The sequence below is a fragment of the Passer domesticus genome, chromosome 14 (genome assembly GCF_036417665.1).
Source record: "Passer domesticus isolate bPasDom1 chromosome 14, bPasDom1.hap1, whole genome shotgun sequence".
NCBI lineage: Eukaryota > Metazoa > Chordata > Aves > Passeriformes > Passeridae > Passer > Passer domesticus.
The window spans coordinates 15,868,189-15,894,675 of NC_087487.1; the positions used below are offsets into that span (position 1 = coordinate 15,868,189).

Consider the following 26,487-nt stretch of genomic DNA (forward strand, 5'->3'; position numbering starts at 1 on the left):
CTAAATAATCTTGTCCTTCATGCCTGTCAACATCTTGAGGCACCTAACCACCTTTAGAGATGTGGTGTGAAAGCTTGTGAACGATGCAATCGAGGAGGGAAACAAAAGACAAGTATCCCTATTTGCTGCCCAAGAATCCACAAAGAATGCTGCTTCAGCTCTGCTCTGATTTCTAATTAGATTATGAGTGATGTAGGACTCTGAAGCCAAGCTGGAGTTTGTGCTAGCACTTTGCATGTATGAATGACAAAGGGACACCACTTTCATATTGATTTAAGCAAGCCAGTGGAAGAATGTTTAAACATCAAGTGCTTGATGTCCCAGTTTGCCAGAGCACCTGGAAATATCAAATTAATTCCAGGTGTTCTGCCATTAAGACAGGCTTGCTGCTTTTACAGCCACACATACAAAATGTGGCTCCCAGTTCCACAAATAAAAACGGAATGGTTTCTGCTCCTAATGCCTCGATAACTCCGACATATTGCAAGTTCTGGAAAGAATTTTAATCTACATAGGTTTTTTTTAAATGGGAAGGGGAGCGAGGGGGGAAAGTTTTTAAATATGCTGCATACAATTTGTGATGGTCATCTCTAAAATGCAGCTCCATTATCCTTTTCCATTTGGAATGAATGAGGCTAATTAATTTCAGGCCATACTTGATGAGGTCAGCACCATACGAAGGGTGCGTGCTAGACATTGCTAATCTCTTTCAGCTGAGAGTGATGAATTAAAGATGAAGCATTCCTTTGCAGGCCTAATTTAGAATGTATATCAAAAACCTACAGCAAATAATACTATACCCTACAACAAAGGAAAACTTGTTCTCTCAGGCTCCCATGTAGGGTTGATTTTAAAGGCATTTTCATTTCGCTTTGGAATTCCAGCTGTGGATGGGTGAAACAGTTCAGAAAATTCAAGCTTTCTCTCTTTCTATTGCTTTTATGGACAAAAGTAGGCAAGGGGGGGCTAAGGGGAAAGAGAAACTGGTCCCTGTTTGATCCTGTATATCCTGTGATTCCGACTGTACGCTCAGTGTTTAGGAAGCCAGGTACCTGTGACGTGACACCCCCCAGGGCCACACTCACATCTTACTGTTGGGGTTTTCTAAGTCTGAGGGGAAAGAAGTCAAGGGTGCCCTTTGGTTCAGCATCATCCCAAGAATGTTTTGTTGGGCATTGCAGGCAGGAAACAGGACGGGTCCAGCAGTTCTGCTGGGTCACCCAACAAGGACAGGAGCTTCCAAGCCCTCACAGAGCTGTCATCCTCCCTAGGGATAAACACCTCCCTATGCCAAAAGATCCCATCACACCTAGAAGTGCAGATAGCAAAACTGAATGGAACAAATCACTGTGAAAGCAGCCAGGTCTGGGAGCAGTACAAATTGCTACACAGCTCCCAAACTGGCTGGAGTTGAGGCTCAGCCAAGCTTTGCCACCTTTCCCTCAAGGCAAAGCCACCCACAAAGTCCATAGGGATTTTCCCCGAGTGAGGGACTGCAGGATTTGTCCCTGTGGGCAGCAAGAAGCTGAATTGTCATTTTGTAAAATAGAGACTTACGAAATCCTAAGCCAGTCTCAGAAGGAGGCTGCAAACAACAGACCAGCGTCCTCCCCACCACTTCTCTGTTCAATACCTGGCAGTTTCTTGGAATTCTTGACAGGTTGCTGCAGCGAGTCGGAGTTCCCAACTGGTGGCCATAAGCGGCTGCCGTCTTTGTATCCCAGTAGTCCTCATTAGAACAAAGCTGCTTCGAATTAAATCCAATCTACATGCCGAATCAATCTTTCAACCCTTTGATTGCTTCTGAAAATATTTATACTTCTTAATAATGCACATTTTGTCCCAAAGCCTGTGATTAAACCCAGACAAGGTCCGGAGAAGCCTGAAGTATATGTGGAAGGGGTTATTTTGGACAGGAAAAGAAAGATAAAGACACAGGTTTTTCCTATTGTGAAATCATTAGAGTGTATAAATCTAGCAATTGCAGTTGTATAAGCATCAGAGTGGGGTTGTAATAAATACAGATTGGAGTATTATAGTAACCAAATGGAGTTTATGGATTATGTTCACTAGTTCATATTTCTCAGCTACTACAACCTAACTAGCTTCATGCTGCACTCACCTCTGTTAATATTCCCTATTAATATTCTCTTTACATGTTTGTGAGGGGAAAAAAAGTTAGGATTCTACTGCTGCTCTGTGTAAAATAAATATGTTTAAAGAATCATGCCCTCCAAAGAAAAAAAATAAACACAGGGATGCTGCAAAGCGACTGTGCTCGAAGGGCACAGGCTGTGGCTGGCTGAAATCAGCCCCATTCTGCTGAAAGTTAATAACTTCCATCTGAGTGGGATCTGGTCCTAATGCAGGGCATTTGCTGTGTGAAAATTGGGGTGTAAAAATGAAGAAAACAACTTCTGCTATCCTTTACCCTGGTGAATTTTTAGGGTGGTAAATAATAAGCTTTGGCTGGAGATGAGAAACGCACAAAGGCTTTGAAACTGGGCTGTGTGGTAAACAGTGTATTATTCCCTTCTCAAAAAGCAACATGCATCACAGGTGAGACATGAGGAGATGAAGGGAAGGAAACAATCCTTGGCTAAGAAGTAACCCAGACAGGGCCAGATCCTCCAGAGTGGGGATCTGCCGTCGATTAAGAAGGTGGTGGTGGCTGGGGACGCAGATCAGATAAAGGCTCTGTACCTGTCTCCCTCCCCTAAACACAAATGACTGCCCTTGTCTCTAAAAAAAGGGAAAAATTGACTTTGGAAAACACATGATGATAAATCTCCTTGGATATAGTACGCAGTGTCTGGGTGAGAGGGAAAGAAATCCTAGAAACTAAAAGTATGTAAAGCTTATTTAATATCATTGTCTTCAGCAGCATCAGATTGTAAATGCAGATAATATTCTTCGGGAGTGGGCTGGTAAATGCGTGTGGTAGTTTTGCTTGTGACAGTTTCCCCTTTCATCAAGGAGAGAAAGAAATATTCTCAGCTAAAATATTATTCATTGACTCTTTCATCACGTAGTTCATTATATTAAGTTGTTATTTCCTAAATATGTTGGGGGGTGGTAATATTATTATACATATATCCTGACTCATGATGGCTGTTTTGCATTAATGTATGATTTGGATGCTCAGTCTTTCAGGTAGAGAGAAGGGGTGGGTTTATCATGACCATAAATAAGGGGAGAGCAGAGATTGGAAAAACCTCTCATAAATAGGGATGGGTCCAAAATCTAATGACACTCATGAAAATCCATTTTGGATCAGAACCCATCAGAACTCTGTACTATATAACCAGCATTTCCTGAGTATCTTCTATTGTTTGACAACCCTCATTTCACACTGAACTTGGAGTTCATTTCTGAATAGAAGCTTTTTGTCCAGAAACTTTTAATCATATCCTTTAGTGAACACACACATACCATCGAGGATATTGTCTTATTAAAGAGTTTAAGCCTAAAGGTGCATGCCTACTTTTAAAAGAAATTTTCTGATTGTAGATAACTGCTCAATTTGATTTAGTGTCCAATGATAGTGATGGGGTTGATAACTGAGCATTCATCGGTAATTCATCTTGTGCTAGTAGAAATTTACAGCAAAGCAGTGCTTTCCCAACACTGACAAGTCCTATTAATCTTCTTCAGACACATTTCAATAGGTGTCTCCATCTGTGCCCAACATCTAAACACTCTGGCATCACTGGGGACTTGGAGACACCTTCATTTCAGGTTACACTAGTGAAAATGTGATACTAGATTGTACTCTATTTTTAACCTAATTCTCCCTTTTCATTCAATTAGCCTTTCTTGCCTGCATTTTTCTACTCATGTGTAACATCCTTTTCCCAGGAATAGCTTAAAAATGAGATTTAGTTACTTAAAGAGACAGAATCTGCCAGGGCAAGAGCAACCAGGAGCTCAGTACAGAAAAGCAGAATAACAAAGCTCAGGGACACAGCGTGGAGACCGAATTGCCACTCACCAAACACATCCCGAGCAGCATTCCCACAATATTCCCCTCCTGATGCACCTCTTGCAGGCACCACTGAGTTAGGACAGGTCTGAAACTAAAGCTGAAAACAACTGCAGGGTGTTTGGGTGTTGAAATCCCAAACAGCTCTGTTTGTTCGTGCTGCACGGGGATCCCCAGCATCCATCCCCACTTCGCTCTACATAGACAACTAATGCATGAACAAACACAGAGCAGTCAAATTACAGCAGTAACATTTATGGGTGGATTATGTTCCAACTTCCTCACTTATTATTAAAAGCGAGTAAATTGCGAAGCACATGGAAGAGGTAGGGTGCAAATGCAGGCGAATTTCCACTCTGAACCAAATGTTGTTTTTTCACTTTCAAAGCTGCGATGAGTTTGCGAGCAGACGCAGCACAGCTTTAAAGCTTACTCATTCAAAAATGTGTGTTTGGGTTCCTCTTTTTTTTTTTTTTTTCCCCTCTCCCCTCCTTACTCCATTTACGTTTGCCTTTCAAAGAGGAGCAGATGCACACCATTTGGGTTTGGGTGGCTCCTACTTGCTCTGAACTTTCTTCTGAAAAGAGCAAACCGTGAGCCGTGCGTCTGCTCCGCGCCTCAGAGGCAGTTTCAAACTTTGTTTCTGGCTTTATGAAGTTCTCTCGTGAGTCGTATTATAGATCTAAATGACCTTATTGTAGGTGGCAAGTTTAAATGTGCCATATTAATAACTTGTTATCCAAGACAAATTAAGTCCTTATGTGTCAAAAGCACTCTGTTCTGGATTACCTACAAGACAAGTATTTATTGAATAAACGTTGGATCCAATTTCATTTTAATGTGACTGACTGTATGCTGCAGCCCCTCAGAACGAGATAAAAACACTCAAACCTACAACTGTGTTGCAACATTACACCTAACTTGTCTATTTCTATTATTGTCTTTTTAACATGGGATCTCAAAAGTGTTTGGGGGGTTTAAGGATTTATTATTATTATTGTTATTATTTTTTTCTGAAGAGCAAGGAGAGAGATAGAAAAAAAGACTGGCATTCAGCCTAAAGAGAAATCATTGAAACAAATTAATCCTATGCCGTTTAAATTGACATGGTAATCCATCATCAGCAAAGGGAAACTCTGAAAGCAATCTAGAATCTGCAGTGTTCTTTCACTGGCCCTCAGGCACAAAGACAGATAGTAAAAGAGGAAGGGGGGAAAAAATCATAAAAGTTAGCAGCACCTTAGCATAGGGAAGGGCTAGAGAAAGCAGCTTTCACTTTTTCCTGCTTTCAAGCACCCAGCTCAGAGAGCAGTGCTGATTAACCTTCAGTCACTGCCTGCTAACGTTTACTTGTGTGTCAGATCATCCTCAGCTGCTGGGATAGGAGTTATTTCAAATAGTGCAGAGCCCCCATCCTGTATAAACTCCACCATTGAAAACTCTGCCAAACATCAACTTGGGCATTTCTGCTTACAGAGGGCCTTTTATTAGCCTAAACTTGATCATTCCAAATGGACAATAAATTCTATCTGCAGAGCCCTGCAGAAAATAGCTGTACTATCCTTGGGAGTTTAATAGCCAGGATTTTCATAGAGCTAGCATGAAAAAAACTGGGGGGGTTTATTTGGGTTTGGACTCAGGGTATTTTTTTGTCTATCCCCTGCTTTCTCAGTGGGGCTATCCACTATAATATATGTCTCCCAAGAGATTTTTCAAACTAGTTTTAAATATCTAAAGTGATGAGACTTTGTGCACCTTTAAAATTTTATTAGACTTACGGTCAGAAGAAAACATAAACCTCTTGGGCCTTGAAAGCCCATTGCAATACAGCCATTATCCCTATAATGTCAACAGAGCTACAAAATTCTCTAGAAATAAACCTTTTAAGAACAGCTTTGCCTGCTTCATGTTTTCTTTTAAGGTCAGTGGTGCATCACTTTTTTGGAAAGCGTTTCCCCTCTCTGGCCAGGTTTAGCAATGTGAAATAGAATGTATATTACTAAATGAATAGGTTTAATTTTAGACACTGAAAAAATAAATAGAAGAAGAGAGCCAGGGCAGGAATAATACCTTTCAGTTAGAAACAGACATAGTAGAAAGAAAAAGTCAGAACTTTAGTGCCAGGGGCAAAGGGGTGAAAGGCTGCCTAATATGAACCATATCCAACATCTGCCCTATTTTAATTTAGCAGGGATAAAGTTTCTTCTTTTTTATTATTAAGAAAACTTTATGTGGCAGAGAAACCCATGAGCTATGTTATCAAAACTGTTTTATTGTCACACTGAAACTTAGAACTATTAAGAATTGGCGGGGCAAAGAGATAAAAACTCCCCTTCTCTCTCCCTTTATACTCTGTGACAAGCCTGGGCTCGGGTCCTGCTGACTGGGATGTCCTTTTCATGTCTTTATGAAGTACTGCACTTGGGGCTGTAATATAAAGGGGAGGTTAATTGTTCAGGATGGGTCCAAATGATTGATTCTCCAGGTTAAAAAAATTAAATAAATAAATTTTAAAATCTGAATATTTAAAACAAAATCCTGACGCGGTGGTCGCCCTCGGAGGTGAGCGATGGTGGTGGTGCACAACAAGTGTAAAGAAGGGCTGGGCTGGGGATCTGTATGAGAAACAGCCCAAATTGCCAGGCTGGAACATGATCTCATTCCATCTAAAAGTTTTCCACCTCAACAGTGCAAATTCCACTATAAAATAACAAAGTGTACCAAACCACATGTGAGTAGCTGTAGGAGTAAGAGAGCAAATTGGTTTCTGACAAAAGAAGGATGAATACCTTCGGATAATCTAAAGTTAAAATTTGATTGAAAGCATAACATTCCTCTAAGCATCAATATGCTTAGGATCCAAAATATGGTTATTTTATTACCAGTTAATACTTAGATCAAAGCAAAACACTGTAGCTGGAAGGGACATTCTCTCTGGAAATAAAGTTCCATGTAATTATTTCCTATTAAAAACTAAAACTGGTCTTAGATTCAAAAATTTGGGCTTCCTTACATGTGATATAATGCAAGCTTGTCAAGAGAGAGCAGATGTACTATTTTTCACTGTTTGCTGGTATCTCTTTGCTTTAAAGTTTTTGCTTTAGCTTTAACCCTTTGAATGTGAAAGATTCTCATCCAATTTACCTCCGTCAGACCAGGAGGACTGTTTTGGATTATATCAACTCATTTCTTTCGATAAGAAATTAGGATTTGATATAAACTAACATCATTTTAAATAAAGCCTGCAAATGTAAGGAGGTGAAATCTAAAGAAAATGATATGGCAATGGGTAGGCAGCTGAAAGTTAAATATTAAATTGTAAACAAAGGTTTTACTCTTGGGCAAAACAGCTCATCTTAATTCAGTTCGAGACATGGAGTTTAAAATATGCACTCAAAATACTTCCAAGAAAGCTGCAACCTTTCAGAGGAGAGAGATAAGAATGTATTTTAATTATGAGGTTATAAATATGCGATAGATTTAATTTTTTTTTTACCAACTCCGAATGTGCTACGTAACATTGTTCAGATGCAGTTATACATTTATCTGTCTGTCTCTATTCCTATCCAGGGCTTTGCTTTTATTTTATTCTTTTTTATTTTTTTCCTCCTGATAGCTCAATCTCTATTTATGGCATCGTTGAGGCAGGCCCTGGGAAAAAAAAAGAATCTATCCTTCTGTATTTATAAACCACCACAGAATAAATAGGGAATGGTTCCTTTTTACAGCTGAAGGGCTGGTATTATAAGTAGCAATATGAAATATTTAGACACATTATTTCAAGCTTCCCGGCTGCTTCTGATTCTGCTAATTATTTTTGATCTGTCACTCAGAAGTAAAAAAATAAATAAATAAAACTTTAAAGAGTTCATTAGGACTGCAGAAAGGAAGAAGAGTCAGATATAAGGCAGCAATTATAATTTGGTTTTAACATGTTTTTTTTATTTTTTGCTGACTCCTCAGCTACATTGTTTAGTAGAAGGATGGCTACAATATACTTCTACATTAAAGCCTGTTAAATAGGGAAGAAGCTGAGACATTCAGCTGGGATATTGTTTGCTAGCTCAATTAGTATCCCAAGAATTTGAAAGTACAATAAATGTATCTGAAGATCATATCTAAACATACTTACCAAAAAGTACCCACCTCTCTCAGCAGTTCACATATTTCTGCCTTCTAACTGGGAGGGGGAAAAAAAAGAAAGAAAGAAAAAAAAGGCAGTTCGATGTGTAGGTTAAGATTGGCGTGTGGCAAGGTTTGTGTGAGATACAAAGAAATCTGTATTTCACTCAACAATTTCATTGCTTAAACATATAGTTTAGAAGCATCTTTTCCTTAAACATGTGGTTCAATAACATTTTCTTCAAAGGAACAACTCAGTGTGTTAAAAGATTTAAGAACAAAGAATGTGCTGCAAAATGCAAATTCCTCCAGTGTTACACTGTGTATGCAATTATGTATGTAGGCAGATAGATATAATTTGAGAGTTATTAACTTTCAACATCAATGATGTACCCTGAATCAATACAATGTAACTACCTATTAAAATATAAACCAGGTGTGTTCCCAGGCAAATACAGTCTGAGAAGCTTCTCTAGAATTTTTTTTTTCTTTAAAGATTACAGCTCTGCTGTGGACAAGAAGCTCAAGAGATTGGTGCTGGTCCTAAAGATGGAGATTGCTTTGCTTTTTGCTGATGGTTCTAGAATGTTTCATTTCCTCCACGTTTGGACCAAAAAAAAAATTAAAAATAATAAACAATAATGAAATGTTGTGAAGGGAATGAATTGCCTCACAAACATCCGTACATTTATACACCTCCGGATGCATAGGAAACAGAAAAGTTCCCCATTTCCATCTTTCCTTTGGCTGAAGGGAGGGAATGAAGGGAGCAAAAATCATTTTAAGCTTTGCCCTCCCGGCGGATCGACCCCTCTTGCAAATCCCTTTCTCCCGGCCGCCCTCCCTCGCTCCCCCGAGCACACAGCCCGGCGCAGTTAACCTTGGAGCGGCGCCGGGGAGGGAAGGGTTAATGAAACCCAGCTCTTTACGACCTCCAGGGTCAGACTCTTCCTATCTGCAATCTAAGGAATTAGGTAAGGAGGTTATAAGATTATAGTGAAAGGAGTTATAGGCCCTCGTAGCCTCACACCTGAACATATTGGGCTAATCCACTGGGATTCTTAAAAATCGCTTCAGCTATGGAAAACTGTTAATTAGGCTGAGTCTGTCCCGAGGTTTCCTGTTGCATTAGAGATCCAGCCGAGCTGCCTGCACTCCATAGGCTCGCATGAAATGTTCTTAGTGTGCCTAACTTTCTGTCCCTTCTCCACGACTGAAATCAGCATCAGCCCCTGATTTCGGGGTTAAAAAAAAGCAAAACTGGGGGAAAATTCAGCCCGAGAGATGAACAAAAGTCAACCCCCTCCGGTCCCTGAGCCCTGGGTGCCCGGCAGGCTATTTGCAGCTGTTTCTAACTTCAGTGTTTGTTTACAGTAGCAAAATTAGCACTTGGAGGAGAAGTGAAAAGCTGTTTTCACATCAGTTTTACTCCTCGGTTCCTAGCTTGAGATGCCTTTCCTCCCTCCCAGCAATCAGCATCATTTAAAGTGCGGTACAAACTTTCTCTCGCTGCTTTGACTTAGTTCTCTGCAGTCGCATCCTATTTTCTGCTAAAGAAAACTACGCGGAGAGAAGGTAGCATGTGAACACGGGCCAAACATCACGGATTCGAGGCAAAAAAACAATAATCATAATCCCGAGCATCCCCACAGAACGTATTTCAATGTCGCATGGCAGAGCCCTGCCCTAGTCCCAGCTTTCTGCCCTTTGGCACTCAGATATTTGCTTGTCTCCAGCAAAGTTTTCTTTAATCCGCCGAGACACCCCAGGGCTGTACCTGAGCCACGGCTAAATTGCTCCCTACAACCGATAAAATCCTGCAGCAGCAACTCCCCAGCTTCAATACTTAAAGCAAGGGCTGGTTTTAGCCATTTTGTCATTTGCAGAAATGCTGAATTTTTTTTTATTTTTTTAAATTTTTTCCTATGCCACTTGTGGTCACCCTCGAATGGCAGTAATCTGTAGATTACATATTACGAGCCTTGTCATTACGTGGATAAAATGAGGTGGTTAAACGCTAAAATCCATTTTACTCACCACATTTGCTTGTGGGGAGAGAGGGGGGCGGGAAGGAGAGGGGAGGACAAACTTGTAGGAGAAGGATTTAAACCCCTCGGATGGGAGCTGGATGTGCTGTCAGAGCCCTCTCTGCCTGGTGGGTACACGGGCTGGGCACCCCTCAACTTCACCTCCAAGGCAGGCGCCCGATCACTCCAGCCCTCTCCCTCGCTCCTGAGCCTTTTGTCCCCATTTTCGTGGTATCTCAGCTTTGCTCCACAGAGGCGACTTTTCTCTGCCTCTCCTGGATTTGCTCTGTAGCATTTCTAGGCTCCTACTCTCCAGCTCTCCCCCCGTTTGCCTCTTTCATCTGCGTCCCTGATCCCTCTCCAGCTGATGTGATTCTTTAGAAATGTGGGTCTTATCCCGTCCCTACCTTTGCCGGCTCTGATTAGATATTATTTTTTCATTGGCTCTGCTACAATGGGTTCCTCCCTTTAATCTCTCGGTATATTTTCCCCCTCCCGGTATAACCAAATCCATGAAATTCACAGCCTCTCTCTTTGACACGACTGGTTCGTCTAATCACTCCATATCGATTTCCCTAACTCTTTTCATCCAGCTGAAGACACATTTTAAAACACTCCAAGCCAGAGTGTGCTCTTTGCTTTATACACACTAATAAAATGATTTACCCTTCTCTCTCTGCTCTCCTCACAGGAGAAAATCGTTCAAGTCGCGGCTATTTGTGTGTGATCAGTAAATATTTAGTGTGGCGACATCCTCAGCTCCTCTCCTGATCAATACGCAACCCAACAGGAGGTGGACTATTGTCCGGGTAGTGACTTGCTGAGATCTCCTTTAGATGAATTCTTTGCCCCCCATACTGTCTGTTATGATTTATCCTCGAAGGTGACCAATAAAGAAAAACTGAGTCTCTAAAAACGTCTGTTTCTAACCTGTTTACCGTGCCATTAAAGCACCTAAGCGAGGAATGTCTTATTCATCCCCGTCTCCCACATCCCTGGGATGGGCTGACACACGCAGGGCGCTGCTGGAAAATGGGAATCCAAGCGGGCAGCCCCCGCAGCGCTGCCCTGCATCCCTGAACCCCTCGATCCCCTCTTCCCCGACCCCTCCATAAAACCCCGGCCGCTCTCTGCGCTGCAGTGTCACGGCACTGAAAGGGCGACTCCCCGCTCGCAGCCACCCTGCAGCATCTTCGGGCACAGGGCTGGCTCCCCCAGCTCAGCCTCAGCCGGTGCCAACGATGTGCCCAGGGATGGAGGGTGCCCCAGCAACTCCCAGCCCGCCTCTGCCCTCCTCTTCATCGCATCCCGCGGCTCTGCCTGCCCCAGGACCAGGCTGAGGCAGGGCTGCTGGGGGCTCTGTGGGATTTTTGTTTGTTTGTCTGGGTCTTTTTTTGTTTGGGGTGGTTTTTTGGAACGACATGGAAAAGCTTCAGTGAAGGAAAATAATAATAATAATAATAATGGGAATGGAGAAGAGCTTAAAGCCCGTTTCCTGTGGTTAACCATAACGAGAGCTTTCCCAGAGTGATAAAATAGGCAGCCAGAGAAGTTCGCGTGTGTTTGTGTGTGTTTTATCCTGATCTGCTATTTCACTCCTGGGAAAGCCAATGCCTCCCCTTGCAATTACCCCAGGAGTGTGTGTGCCCGCTGAGGTGTCCGAGGCAGCAGTGCCTGCTGTGGGTGCCTGTCCGAGGCAGCCTGGGTGCCTCCACACAATGGCCACACAGTGATATCTGCATCGTCTCTGTGTGCTCGCTCACATCGTGTCCTGCAGCCCACAGAGGTGCCCAGATATTTATTTTATCCCCGTGCGTGTGCGTTTGCACCTCAGCTCTAGGTCGAAGGCGTTTGTCTCTGCAAATGGACATTGCCTGCACAGGCGCTGCACAAATCCGGGGCTGTGTATTACAGATGTGCGACTGTTATTCAAATGTAAAACCAGCTACATCCACCTGTTAACTTTGTTTAGAAACCACTTTCACTAATGGCTTTTCTCTAACTTATTCAGCCCGTTACTCGAGTATAGGAGGCAATGGAGGGGAAAAATCCATATGAAACCCTGCTCACAGCCTCTCTTCGAGAGGACACTTTCCACACCTTGCCCAGACAGGGCTCCTATAGAGCGCTTATCTCTCGAATATATCTTTATACTAATGCATACTTAATTGGTCTGTCTTGACTGTCCATATAAAACAATTTAATTAGGGTGCTTTCTGCTTTGGAAAGAAAGAAAAAAAAATCTGCCCAGCATTTATTGTATTTAGCACCAATACAGGCAGAAAATGTTGCACAAGTTTTTGGTTGAAAGAGCACCTATGTGTCCATTGAAGGGCGTTGATCCGAAAAGACAGAGAGGACAAGTAAAATCGATTTGAAGCAACCCTCTCTGTCCCTTTCACACCATTCAGACACTCCATTCCTTCTAAGACAAAGACCCAGCGCCTTGGGAATGCTGGCAAGGCGGGGGGGGAGGGGGGGGGAAGGAGGAAAAAAGGAAAAAAAAGAGGGGGAAAAAAAAAGGAAAAAAGCTTCAATCCCCCCAAGCGAAAGGGAGAGCTCTGAAATTCCTTCATATTGCTGTTATTTACCCCCGAAGATATGTTCAACTCCAGGATTTTCTTCAATTCGGCTTCTAACACTGCTGCTGCGAGGAATGTCCCTGGAAGGGGAGGAGGTAATTATGGCTATTAGTGCTGCGAGCCCAGCCGCAACCTTGGTCACTCGCAGGCTTTTAGGGTTAAAATAGCCCTCACCTCTGACCCCTGCGGAGCAAAGTTGTAGCTATTGCCACAAGTTGGGCCAAAGTTTTCAAATCCAGGGCTGGGCAACACCGGAGGGGGCAAACTTCTCCCTGGAATTATTTTTGGTTAGGATTTAAATCATCTTTAGTCTATTTAATTGCCTTTCCCTCCTCCTTTGGCCAAATAATCCCTTTCGGAGAGGTGGGGGGGATTTCAAAACGCCCTGCTCTCACTACCTTTCCCACTGCTCTTTCCATTTAGGTTTAATTTGGCAGATTGTTTTCAAGCATGAAAATGGTTATCATCAAACTGAATTACTGGGTCAGCCTTTCATCCAGAGATCTCAAGAATAAAAGGGGGGGCCAGGGGGGGTCTGGCAGGGGTGTCCCCCCCTTTAGGCTTTCCCCGCCATGACCCGTTCAGCTTTACAAAATAAAGGAGCTTTTGGAAAAATGAAGAAAGGACAAAAAGCTTGGATTTGTCTCCTGTGCTTTCTGCACACCTTCACGATCCTCCTGTGCAAGGGGGAATTTTGGAAGGGGGGGCGGGGGGGGTGCTCAAATTGAGGAGGGGAGGGAGCCCACAGATGCAAGTACCCCTCTGGCAATAATAAAAATTCATTCAAGTGGGCTATGTCTCCATCGTCCATGTACTGATTAGACTTAACAAGAGTGGAAACTTGTGTAGACCATATTTATGGTATTAACAAGCAGTTAAAAGATTTATCCTTCTTCTGATCAATATTGTTCGTGCCCGGTCCTTCCCCCCCACCCCCCGGGCCCTCCCCGAAGGCTGCAATGACAATCGCCTTCATACTTTTTCATCACCGATCGAGGTGGCAAAACCCTTTTGTAATTTTCATTAGCCCAGTAAACATGCAATTAACATGCAGCACTGTGGTTAACTTAATTCCTGTTTTAAGGCAAGGACAAGCAAGAAATGGAAGAGCGTTTGTTCCATTTGTCAAGTATGACACACTCCCTACCCTAACAGTTTCTTAAAATAAAAGCTCGGCTCCCCACCACCACGACCACCACCCCTCTTTCCAGAAACCCCCCACACTGATACACACACACACACAAAAAGGAGCAGGAATCCATTAGTTGGAGAGTATTCTCCTGCCAAAGGCGGTATAATGTATTCCAAATTTTCCCAAGCCCTCACTGTACCGGGGTCCCGTTCCCCCCACTCCCCCCTCCCATCCCGGGGAAGGGGGCTGACTCGCTGATATTTCTCGTGGGTGAAAGATTCAGCCTTTTCCTAACCGTATTTTTTTTTTTAATAAAATAAAACTAAACGTGCTTCCCATGACTAAAAGTTGCCATGTTTGTGAAGGGGGTGGGGAAAAATGTCTCCAAGGGTTTCAATTAGCAACAAATGATTATTGCAACGGATTTTTGGTAATGAAAAAATGTGGAGTACCTCTTTCGAGCTGGGATCTCAGGGGCAGTGAGAGAGAGAGAGAGAGGGGGAGAGGGAGAGAAGGAGAGAGAGAGAAAGAGATTGCTGATTAGCTCGGATTCTTTCCCAACTTGCTTTAGCGTGTGCTTGCGTTCCCTGCCGACCCTACACAGGACACTATATATTTTTTCCCCTTCGGTGCATGTGTTGATAGTCCAGCCTGTAGTTGTTTGCGGTTGGCTTTTTTTTTCCTTTTCGTTTTTTTTTTTTTTTCCTGCCGGGGAGGGGGGAGGTGGGAAAGGGGGGGAGGGGGGGCTGAAATCCGTCGCATCCATCCTACCCCCATAGTCATTAACTTAGGAGATTTCCCTCTCTTATTTTTTTTTCTCCCCAATTGGAAGGGTGGGTTGTGAATATTTTTCCCCCTTTTTTTTTTTTTTTTAAAGTCTCGCCTTTCCAGCTCCAAACAAGGTGTAGCGAGACGCTCTTCCTTCTAAGGAATGAAATGAGACAAGGATCACTCAAAGACATCTCCTACCTTGGGCTTGGGGATTTTTTCTTAAAGGCAAGGCGCACATTCCTAAGCAGCTGTGTACAAAGCCCCCCCTGAAATCTTGTCTGTGTAAAGTTAGAGTGTGTTCAGGGTGTTTTTTTTTTCCTCTCTCTCCCAAGGCTGATCGCTAATAATACATCGAAAGCACTTCCCTTTAGGTTGTGGGAAATCTATTCCCTTCACCTTGCTTCCTTTTTTTCCCCCCCTGAAGGCTGTAACTTTACTTTTTTTTTCTCTCTCTCTTTTTTTTTTTTTTTAATCAGTTTGCACAATCGCTTAGATAAACACCAAGAAGGAGACTTCTCTTTAATTACCCAACGCACATCTTTCTGGGGGGCAAACAGCGGTCTGATTTTTTTTTTTTATTTGTTTGTTTCACCTGCCAAACTAAAGGAGAGGTAGAAAAAGGAAGATGCAAGCGATTTGGGACCTTGAACAAGGCAAATATGGTTTTGGTATGTTTACTTATAGTTTTTTTTCTTCTTCTTTGACACTTTTTTCGGGCAATGTGTTGTGATTCTTGTGTTTCTCTTTTAAGGAAAACAAAAAATCCAAAAAAGCAAATGTTAGCTAACGTGCGTCTTAAACGATCGTTTCTAAGGTTACGTGGGTTGCTCTAAGGAGGGGAAGAGGGGAGGGGGGCAGACCCAAGTATGTGTAATTGCAGCACCATCAGTTAGCACGTCCTTTAGCTAAATAAAGCAAAGCAGCAAACAAACAAACAAGCGAACAAACCCAAGGACCGGACCCGGCTTCCAGGTCCGAGGCGAAGCGCCTCCGAGTCATTTCCCCGGGAGCAGCGGCCGGGCGCTGCCCGGAGCCGGCGCTGCTCGGGCGGAGCGCGGACCGACCTGCTCCGGAGGGTGGGAGGGCACGACGAGGCTCTTAACTTAAGTGATAGGTATTAAACTGACCGGGATCGCGTCGCTCTGTGCTCTATTTGGGAGGGGGGGAAAGGGAAAAAAAAAAAAAAAAAGGTTGGTGGGGAAGGTAGAGCGCCGAGATCCCCTCTCCCCCTCCGGTCCCTTCCCTGGCTAAGCAAGTACAATGGAAAGAAGCTGGAATATACTCACCATCCGAAGGTGTGGTTGGCAGTTCGGCTGAGGCTTTAAGGCAATTATTTATCCTTTTTTTTTTTTTTTTAAGTATTATTGCAAAAGACGTAGATCTGACTTTAAGCAGCAGAAGTGTTTTGCTCTGACAACAGCAAGCGAGGCTCGGATCCTCGTTAAAAAAAAAAAATCACAAAACAGGATCTCCCCCCCCCATCCCTTACCACTATCCCTTAAAAATACCTATTCGGCACAGCTCTCGCAGAAACCCTGATGCAGAAATCTTATAGTCCGGTCTAGGAGTGCCCAAGCCAATTAATTTTAAATCCTTAGGAATTAATCAGATTAAAATGTACAGAAGTTTCATTCTCGTATGCATACGTGAGCCAAAAGTCGTTTCCCTTTAAGAGATCCTTTTCTTTTAAAGTTGAATTTTAGGCAGATAAGAGACTTACACTAGGGGGCAGCCAGATACTGTACTTGCTCCAATCTTAAGCAATTTTTTTTCCTCTCTCACAGCATATGCTCTGATTTAGCACTGTAAATTTTTCAGAGGACCCAACTCTGACAGCCCCTGGTGATTTTCAAAGTACCACAAGCCAGTGGTTAAAAATTGCATTGACTTGGAAGTTCAGAGGCACACAATAGGAGCCACTTTCCCTATTCATGGAACTTCAGTGTGGTGGAAGAGAAAAACACACACATACTACATTGAGGGAGAAGAGGAATTCATTGAATTCTGTTAGACGTAACTGCTTTCCACTGAGTTCAGAGCGAAACTCGGTATTTGTTCGATGCTGTATTCATATTGCGATTTAATCTAGAAAGAATTAGAGGACTGTTAGGCAGCTTTCTGCCAGGAAAGCAGCTTCCCCCTCCTTCCTCCTCTCTTTTTTAAACCTAAAGATTTACACCGGCTCTATCCCCAACTCAATTTTAGCAAAATAAATCCTTCCACTCCCTCTCATTAAAATAAATTTACATCTGCAGTAAAATGGCAGGAGGGATGCGTTTGTTTATTTGGAAAGCCAACACGGTCTCACTTTTAAACCAGAGCATTTCTATTGTCATTAGCCTCGGAGAAGGACAGTGGAGAATCTCCCCCTTCCTTGCGAAGCGCTCAGGTTTCGAGGATTATTTAGCGAAATTAGCTGCAGTTCATTTTTACATTCATCTCTTCTGTCTCAACCCACTCGCAGGGGTGTTTTCAAATAAATAGCAAAGCATCTAATGGTGCTAATAGATAGTTATATCGCTGCATCCCTCGAAGAGCAAATAGTTAATCTGGGGCATTCTTCATTAATGCTTGAGCAATCAGCGTATACGGCGGCTTTTAAGCGTATATCAATGGTTTTTCATTTTTACGATCATACGTTCAAACTATTAATATTGTGCGTCCTGTTAAAACCGCTTTCTCTTCTGATTTCTGCATTTGTTAGGACGGCGTTTATGTTTTTTCATATGGTGAATTAATCCTGTTTACTTTGTCAGATTCGAGACAGGAAAGGTTGGTGTTGGGTTGTGGTTTGGGTTTTGGCTTTTATTTTTTTCCTCAGGAAATCCAACATCAGCAACAATCTGTGGCTATTCTGCATTTTGAACCCCCACCTTCTCCTTCCCTCCCCGAAAGGTCACCTCCTCAGCTCTGGCTTGTTTGGAAATCATAAGGCAGTTCCCCACATTTTAACCAGGAAAGATTCCTTCCCCACTTTCTGCCTTCCCAGTCCCTCCTGGTCACTGTTTCGGGTAAAGGTTATTTTTTGCTCAGTGAGGATCAATGAGAACGCTGCAGCCTTGTCTTTGAAATTGAGTGGCAAAAACCTCTTCGCCCGTGGGCTCTGAACACACCAGGTTTCCCTGCAGGACACTCTCAAGTCGAGGTGCTTTTTACAACTTTCCAACCATGTCCGCACCTGCGGCTTTAGCCACATGTATTATTTCTGCGGCAGAAGTGTGTGGGCATGTGGCAACATGAAAAAGTGTGTGTGAGGACGTGAGGGGCAATTAATCCCTTACAGAGTTGTGCCCAGGTCTGCGTCCCCGCGGCCGTGCTTGGTGACCGGCTGGGATGTGAGCGCTCACAGACGCGTGTGTGGCAGAGGAGGAATGGCCCGGCCGGGCATTTATCTGTCTGTGTTAACGTGTTTTCTATTTTATCTCTTCGTCCCTTCGCTTGTTCGAGTGTCTTTTGGCCATTTTCACCGGGAGACGGACTCGAGTCCCCGCTCCGCTGGCCGCTAGCTCCATTCAGCGGGAAATAAACACGTCCCCGTGCTTCGCTCTGTTACCTGCTCGTGGTACAGAACGCAGGTCGTGTTACGGTGTCGGGCTACGTGCGCTCACGAAACCCCCGAACCCGCAAAACCCCGAAATAAACTTAAAGGGGTTGAGCCGAGCCACGCCGCGGCGATGCCGTGCGAGAGGCGCGGCTGTCACGCTCTGCGGAGCGCCGAGCCGGGCTTCGGAGGAGTCTGGAGCGGAGCCGCGGTGCCCTCGCTCCGGGGCGAGCGGGAGCCGGCAGCGGTCGGGCGGAGCGGCGGAGCCCCCGCGCCGCGCCGGGGCCGGGCTGTGCGAGCGGCCGCTCCCGGAGCGCCGGGCTCGGGCGCGCTCCGCTCGGCGCGGCTCGGCGCAGCCCGGCCGGGCTCGGCGCGGCTCCGCGGGCGGCCGGGGCACGGCTCGGGCGGCCGGCGGGACACGGGGCGGCCGCGGCGAGCGCAGGTGCCCGGAGCGGCTCCGCTGTGAGACCCCGCTCCGCGACCGCTTTTCGGGCAACCCGCGGCCGCCCCTTCCCCGCAGCGCGGCGGCAGCGCCGGGGCTCGGCTTTACTTTATTCCGTGGAGTTTTACCTCGGTTTAGCGCCTGCTTCCCGCTTGGCACCCGCCGCCCCCTCCGACCCCCGAGGCCGCGCCCCGGCGGGCAGCCCCAGGTGAGGCGGCGGCGGCGCCGCGCTCCGCTCGCCGGGCTCGCCCTAACCCCTGGCCCCGGCGGGGCGTGAGGGCGCGGGGCGTGAGGGCGCGGGGCGGCGGGCGGCGCTAGGACCGCGCGGGCGGCGGCGGCGGCCATGGCGGGCCGCGCAAGGGCGGCGCGGCCCAATGAGGGCCGGGGGGCGGGGCGCGCGCGCCTGGCCAGTCAGGCGCCGGCCCGGTTGCCTTATAAGGCGCGCGGTCGCCATGGCGACGCGCGCTGAGTTGCAGCAGCCGTGTCAAAGTTCACTCTCCCGCCAGCGGGGCGAGCGGCCGGCGGGGAGCGCGCTCGCCGCTCCTCGGCCCACACGCCGCCCGCACCGCCCGCCCGCCCCGCCCCGCGCCGCCCCTCCCCGCCGCCGCCAGGGGAGGGGAGCGGGGGGGAGCCCCTGCTTCTTTTTATTTTGGGGCGGGGGGGGGGGGGAGCGCTGGCGCGCTCTCCCCGTGGTGATTTTTTTCCCCTCCTCCCTCCCTCCCTCCCCGGCTGAGGAGCGATGCTGCGCGCTGGGTTATGATCCTTCCCTCTCTCTCTCTCTCTCCCTCTCCCTCCTCCTCCTCCTCCTCCTCTCCTCCTCCTCCTCCTCCTCCTCCTCCTCCTCCTCCTCCTCCTCCCGCTCCCCTCTTTTATCATCCTGGCTGGCTGGGCGCTGCTGCGCTGGCGAGTTGACTCCTTCCCTCCCCCCCGCCCCGCGGCCCCCCTCCCCCTGCCCGCGCCGTGAGCACCGGCGGCGCGGAGGCGAGAGCCCACTTGCGAGGCGGCAGAAGCAGCATAAGGCAGCGCGGCGGCGGCGGCAGCGGCGGCGGGAGCGGCGGCGGCGGGAGCGGCGGCAGCGGCACCCGAGCGGCGGCGGGAGCGGGAGCGGCGGCGGGGACGCGGCGCGGCGGGAGCGGCGAACCGGCGGAACGGGGCAGAGCGGCAGCGGAGCGGCGGCGGCGCCGGAGAGGAGGAGGAGGAGGAGGAACAAATAAACAATCATAATAATAATTCATAATAATCGTAATCGTAACGATAATAAGAATTTTTTTATAAAACAAAAAAAAAAAGAGAGAGAGCGAGGAGGAGGAGGAAAAAAAAAAAAAAGCCAACAGCCCCCCCACACCCCCGAGCCCAAAAGAGGGAGCGAGAGAGAGCAAGAGCGCAGCGGCCGGGCGGAGCGGCGGAGAGGAAGAATTAAAGCGAGCGAAGGAGGGAGGAGAGACAGAGCAGAGAGAGAGGAGGAAAGAGGAGGAGGAGGAAAAAAAAAAAGCCCACAAAAACAAAGCGATCGCAGTTGATGTTGCTGCTGCAAGCTGGACTTCCAAAAACTACGGCGAGACCGACCGCTCTCCGCGCCGAGAAGAGTCTCCTCCGCTGTGCGTGTTTTTTTCCGCTGTGTGTGTAATCTTTAACCTTTTATTCATTCTTATTTTGATGGCTTTCCTGAATGGCTGACTGCGAGCTTCCCTGGACCTGGCCCCCAGACACCCGCCTCTCCTCCTTCAACTACTCTGCTGCAGATCAGCTCTAAGAGAGAGAGAGGGAGATCTTTGAAGAGATTTTTTTTTTTTTCTCCTCTCTCTCTCTCTCTCTCTCCCCCTCTCTCCCCCACCCCCACCACCCCTTTACTTTGCTCTCCTGGAGCCCAGACAATCGACTCGCACCTCGCCCCCCCGCACACACACCTCCATCGCCCCGTGCTTCTGCACCTTCGCCGGTACCGGGAGATCCCCCCCACCCCGACCCTCCTGAAAAAAAAAAAAAAAAAAAAAAAAAAAGGCAAAACAACAAAAGAGAGAGAGGGAAAGAGAGAGAGAGAGAGAGGGGAGGACAAAAAAAATAAAAAGACTGCTGCAAAGCTGATCTGAAAAGCAAAGCAAACAAACTTTGAAAATAAAGGGGGAACAGGAAGTTTGGCAACGGTGTCCAATAGATATGGCAATGGTAGTCGGTGCGTGGCGAGACCCCCAGGACGATGTGCCCGGAGCTCAGGGAACGCAGCCTTCGCAAGCCCCGCCGGTGCAGGGACCCCCGGCCGGGGCCCCGCACACCCCACAGACCCCGGGGCCCGGGGGCCCTCCCAGTACGCCAGCCCAGACCAACCCGCCGAGCCAGCAGAACCAAGGAGACAAGCAGCAGCAGCAGCAGCACATTGAATGTGTGGTTTGTGGGGACAAGTCTAGTGGCAAACATTATGGCCAGTTTACCTGCGAGGGTTGCAAGAGTTTCTTCAAGCGGAGTGTAAGGAGGAATCTCAGCTACACTTGTCGTGCCAACAGGAACTGTCCCATTGACCAGCACCACCGCAATCAGTGTCAGTACTGCCGCCTCAAAAAATGCCTCAAAGTTGGCATGAGACGGGAAGGTATTGGGATTTCATTTGTTTTGCAATATTTTTTTTCACTCGCTGCGTTTTGGGGTTTGTTTGGTTTTCCTTTTTTTATTATTTTTAAATAATATATATAATTACTCTTAGCATTTTTAACCTTCCTCTCCAAACCCCAAACCCAACCAGAACCTTTCCTCCCCCCCACCCACCCCCCTCGAATAAACCAGCCAGAAACTTTCTCGTAATGAAAGAAAGCGGTGTTGGGGAGGGTGGGCAGGGAGGCAGGGGCTCTCGCATGCTTTCTCCTGCACTCGTAATTGATTTGTGTTTGTTTTGATTTTGCTGATGGAGGTTTATTGAAAGTGGATTTTTAGTTTCACGCTGCTTAGGAGCGAGATGATGATTCTGACGTGTGGTTACTTTTCCTTCGTGTTTCCTCCTGCATGCTCAGCCTTAGCCCCCGTCCCCCGAGCAGCCCTCTGTGTGTGTGTGTCTGTGCGTGTGTGTACACACACACACGGAGCCTCCCGAGATGCACACACACACACACACACATACACACACATATATATATATCCTCCAGCACCCTGCCTTAGATTGCAATTTTACACAGGCGGTTCAAATTACTATTACAATGGGACTCACCCTACCGAGGCTCTACAGCACTCCACTGTGGATTCCCAGCCGGATTTTTCCTCCTTTAAAAAAATATATATACACACACATCTCCACGCGTGTGTGTGTGTATATACACACTGCCGTGTGCCTGCCTTTCCTGGTTGTTATTACCTCACTTTTCTCTTCTTCCTCTTATTTTCTTGTTCCTCCGGGAGAGGCAGGAGGGGGTAGAAGGGATGGGGTGGGGGGTGTAAGGAGCAGTCCAGAAGTAAGTGTGGGGTGCTCGGATCTCTGCAAGTGGAGTCTTTGTGATATAAAATTAGACGGGAAATGTGAGCCTGCAGTTTTCCAGTGCGTGCTCTGTGTCTGGACGCTGCTATGTAGGTTAAGGGTGAGGGGGCTTGGGACTCGCCGGGCTCCTCTCTTTGTGTTTCTGCAAGAGTAACTAACCTTGGAATACAGGCGATAACAAATATAAATCAAGCACATTTTTAGGCGTTCTCCCTTCTTGTCGTCTCTCTGCCTCTGAGCCCTTTTTCTCTCTCCTTTTTCTCTCGCTGTCACCGTGTAAATTTATTAACAAAATGAAAGGCCCACTTTCCATGGGCAGCGGGGGAAGGTGCCTTTGGATAATGCCCTCAGCCTCACCAGGGGACCTGCCGGGGATGTTGTGGGGTGATTTTGTCTCCTTTGGTATTTTTTACGAGAGGGGGGGATGTATAATACCAGCAGCAACAATGTATTCAGTGGGCGAGAATCGCGTGTGGGACCAGAGCCGGGGATTTCGAACTGAAGTGTTTCTTCCTTCTCCCCTCCTCCCTCCCCATCCCGCTCCCCCAGCCTCAAATCAATGAGCTGGTTTAGGTGTAACGGAGAAAAAACACACAAAGACGTATCCTGCATCTCTTGAAGGAGGGGGTGGCGGTGGAGGGGAGGGGGGGATAACTGGACTGTGGTGTGTTTTGGGAAGTGAGGAGCCGGGCTCCCACAGCAGCCCTGGCCGAGCCCACGGCGTCCTTCAGCTTTTGTTGTTGCTTGACTTGACCCGAGAACTGCGGAGCCTTAGAGCGGGGCTGGGGCTGAACTCTGCCCGGGAGAATGCATGTTCCCCCCGAAGCCGGCCGGGTGCGGGGTCACACAGGCACGCACAAGCACACAAAGCAGGCTGTATTTGAACCGATGGTCGCAATTCAGATATTAATAGCTGTAGTTTCTTCTTTATTTACTGCAGCGGTCCAGAGGGGCAGAATGCCACCCACACAGCCAACTCATGGTCAGTTCGCCTTGACAAATGGGGACCCTCTCAACTGCCATTCCTACCTATCCGGATATATCTCCCTTCTTCTGAGAGCAGAGCCCTACCCCACCTCCCGCTTTGGCAGTCAGTGCATGCAACCCAACAACATCATGGGCATCGAGAACATTTGTGAACTGGCAGCTAGGATGCTCTTCAGCGCGGTGGAGTGGGCCAGGAATATCCCCTTCTTCCCAGACCTCCAGATCACAGACCAGGTGGCCCTCCTGAGGCTGACCTGGAGCGAGTTATTTGTCCTCAACGCTGCCCAGTGCTCCATGCCCCTCCACGTAGCTCCGCTCCTGGCAGCTGCTGGCCTCCACGCTTCGCCAATGTCTGCTGACCGAGTGGTCGCCTTTATGGACCACATACGAATCTTCCAAGAGCAAGTAGAAAAACTGAAAGCATTGCATGTCGACTCTGCAGAATATAGCTGTTTAAAGGCCATAGTCCTCTTCACCTCAGGTAGGCGGCATTTCTTTGCTCCTTTTTTTTTATTTTTTTTTTTTCCTCTCCTTCCCCGGGCCCCCCTTGAGAAGTGTTTGCTCTTGCAAAGTGTTATTGCCTGCACCCCATCCCCTCTCCCTGCCCCCCGAGAACCAGCGCGGTCTCTTTTCCTTTTAGGAAGCGGTGCCCTGTGCTCTCCCCTTCAGGGCCTCGGATCCGAGCATCCCATCTTCTAGGGAGTGCAAATCAGAAAAAAAATAAAATTAAAATAAAATATACACACACCCCATTTATTTTTATTTTTTTTTAAGAAAAATGCAGACAGCCAAAATATACCCCAACCCTAGCTGAATAATGCTGGGGACTGGGAAAGAAGGGGCCCGGGAAGAGGCACCCATTCGCCACGAGAGACTACGCTCTTCCCATTGAAAATAATATTTTATTTAACAGTATAGCTCTGGGTTGTTGCATTTAATGACACGCATCCGAACAGCAGCAAAATCTGTTTGATGTTGTTAAATACAAGTCGTCCTATCAGTGAAACCACTTTAAAAAGAGGATCATTTTATGGGCAGCCAGGAAGGGAAAAAAGCCCTGCAGGATTAAAAACTGAATTTAAAAAAAAAAAAAGTTAAATGCGCAAATCTGAGTTTAAAATATGTTCCCTGCCATCTCATAAAATAAAATAAATCAACTTTGCAAAGAGCTGTCTCTGATTTAAACAGAATGTGGCAGTGAGCAGTTCTGTGTCATTTAAGCTAAGGGGAAAAGTTTGCATTTGTACCCAGCAGGAACTGCATAGTCCAAAGCGAGTAGCGGGTGCGAAAAGATCATTACCATAAGTAGACAGGGGTAGTATGGAAAAGTAAGAGGAGGCTGAAGCTGCCGCTCCGCAGTGTAATTCCGGGGTGGCACAAGCATGACTCTCCCGAGGAAAAGACCTCGAGGTGTTTCTTAGATAATCAAAGAGGGGAGGGGGGGGGAAATATGTGTCAACTTTTGCTGCCTAGAAATAGTGCATGAGTTATAAAGCAATAATTGAGTGCGTTGTGAAATCTAATTAGCTTGCACTAGAGTTTAACCTGGGTGAGTAATAATCCTGATATTAACTCTGGAGGCTAAATTTTTTTTTTTTTTCTTCTGAGGGGAAAAAAAAAATCTGCTTGCTAATTTGTGCAATACGTTATCTCAGATCACTAACTTTGAGGCTGCACCGGCAACCCAGTGTGCTGGAGCCCTCGAAGTTTGGGGATTAAATTTAAAAATACATACATTTCGCCTGTAACTCATTCGGACGCTTGGGAAAGTGGCCACGCGATAAACATATGAATGGAAGCAGGACCTGCAAAATAATTACTCATCAGAGTTTTTTAAAGCCTGATATCAGGAAACAGGAAAAAAATGTAGTTTATGTGGGAAAAGAAGGGCTCACAATCCGTTCCTTGTTGTGTTAAAGGGGGTCTGGGGAACGAAGTCATTTTCTGGACTTTGTCCAGGTTCTGGGTCGTGACCTAAACTTCCTTTTATATATTATTGCTTTACACATAAAAAACTTCTCCCTTTTTTTTCCTCCCCCCCCAATTACTGGTGCTAAATCCTGAGGTGATCAATGAGTAGGGCGCATCTAGCCACAGGGAGACAGGGATCCCGAGTGGGAAGGGGTGTCCGTGGGGTGCTTATTTTATTTTTCTATCATTTTTCTAGGATGCATTTTCCTCTCCCTCGCTCAGCCGCTCAGCGAGGATCCCACACACGCTCACATCCCTCCCCAGCCCCTGCCCAGCTCACACCCACACCAAGGAGTTTATTTCCAATCCTGCCTTTTCTCCCAAATCACTTTTTTTTTTTTTTACTTTTTTTTTTTTTTTAGCCTTCTGAGAAAACAATCGTCCGATCCTGTCGTAACTGTTTAATTTATGACTATTTTCAAAATGGGAGGCCTGGCGTGTAAATTGCCTCCCAACTAGATAAACGTTTCTTGTTATCTGATTCTGGGGAAGACAGCCGCATGCAAAAAAATATAGGGTGATGCTTGCAGCTTCTGCAGCACCCCAATAACCCTCCCTGATGTAAAGCAGACGCACATAGATGCATATAATGTTTGCTGCAGCCTCTTTTAAGAGGGAGGGGGGAAAAAATCTGGGTTCTAATGACTCGCAGAATATGCATGTGTTAGCCCTGTGCCTAGGAAAGCCACAGGGAGGTCAGGTCACAACCTGTGCTCTTTCAGCACAGACGTCTCTGATTTAAAGGGAACTTATTGTATTTTAGCGTATCAGGGAGAAAAAAAAAAAAAAAAAAAAGAGAGAGAAAAAATGTCCAGACCCTATCAGGGAGTTTTCTTCTTGTAAGGGCCTTTAGGTTTAAAAAGAAGAAGAAGAGGAAAAAAAAAAGAGGGGGGAGTGGAGGGGGGGGAAGAAAGAAAGAGAAAAGAAAAGAGGGGGGAAAAGAAACAGCTCAAATGAACAGAGAGATCACAGTTTGCATGGCTGCCTCTGAATAGGCTAAACTGACAAGATCAGTTTTAAAGGGCCACTTAAATCAGTTTCAAAGACTGAAGAAAAACGCGTTGTCTTCTTTGGGGGAGAATCTGTTGCTGGATCCGGGGCGCCATTATCTTTGGCTGGGCCAGTTTTTTATTATTATTATGATTTCTATCACTGTGAGCAGTAGTCCTTCTCATCGCAGGGTTAGGCTTCCCCCAATTATTTTCCAAGAAGGGGGGGTATGGAGAAATAGTGGCTCCCTTTCCCCCTTTTCAGCTCAAGCCTTCCCCGCCCCCCCAGCCTTTCCCCCAAAAACCACAGAGATATGAAATTGGGCTTGGCCAGCACCTCCTTGCCACCCCTCAGGTCTGTCGTGCCATTCGAAATCTCGACCCTGGGAGCTGTGCTCAGTCCTAAAGGAGACCCTCTAGAAGAGAGAGAAAATGCAGACACACACACATGCACAGAGAGATTGTCCCTTTTGGTGAAACC

The 26,487-nt window shown here is 46.5% G+C and overlaps 2 protein-coding genes across 32 annotated transcripts in view; one reads left to right on the top strand and one right to left on the bottom strand.

The window, feature by feature from the left end:
* LOC135280657 (uncharacterized) overlaps positions 1 to 18,971 on the bottom strand; it is a 78,295-nt gene extending 59,324 nt beyond the window's left edge. For 7 of the 29 annotated variants that reach the window (XR_010347518.1, XR_010347519.1, XR_010347517.1 and 4 more), the window contains exon 1: positions 1 to 12,539. The gene's annotated coding sequence lies outside the window, so the exon portion shown is untranslated. The other 22 variants (XR_010347532.1, XR_010347527.1, XR_010347531.1 and 19 more) reach the window with 16 other exon arrangements.
* The window catches only part of NR2F2 (nuclear receptor subfamily 2 group F member 2), a 14,436-nt gene continuing 2,730 nt past the window's right edge, over positions 14,782 to 26,487 (top strand). Inside the window, exons 1-3 of one of the 3 annotated variants that reach the window (XM_064388785.1) lie at positions 14,782 to 14,841; positions 15,223 to 15,284; positions 23,000 to 23,527. In XM_064388785.1, the coding sequence (XP_064244855.1) occupies positions 15,242 to 15,284; positions 23,000 to 23,527 (571 nt within the window). In that variant the 5' untranslated portion in view covers positions 14,782 to 14,841; positions 15,223 to 15,241. Of the gene's footprint in view, positions 14,842 to 15,139; positions 15,285 to 19,274; positions 21,187 to 22,999; positions 23,528 to 26,487 lie in introns of those variants that run through there. The other 2 variants (XM_064388784.1, XM_064388782.1) reach the window with 2 other exon arrangements.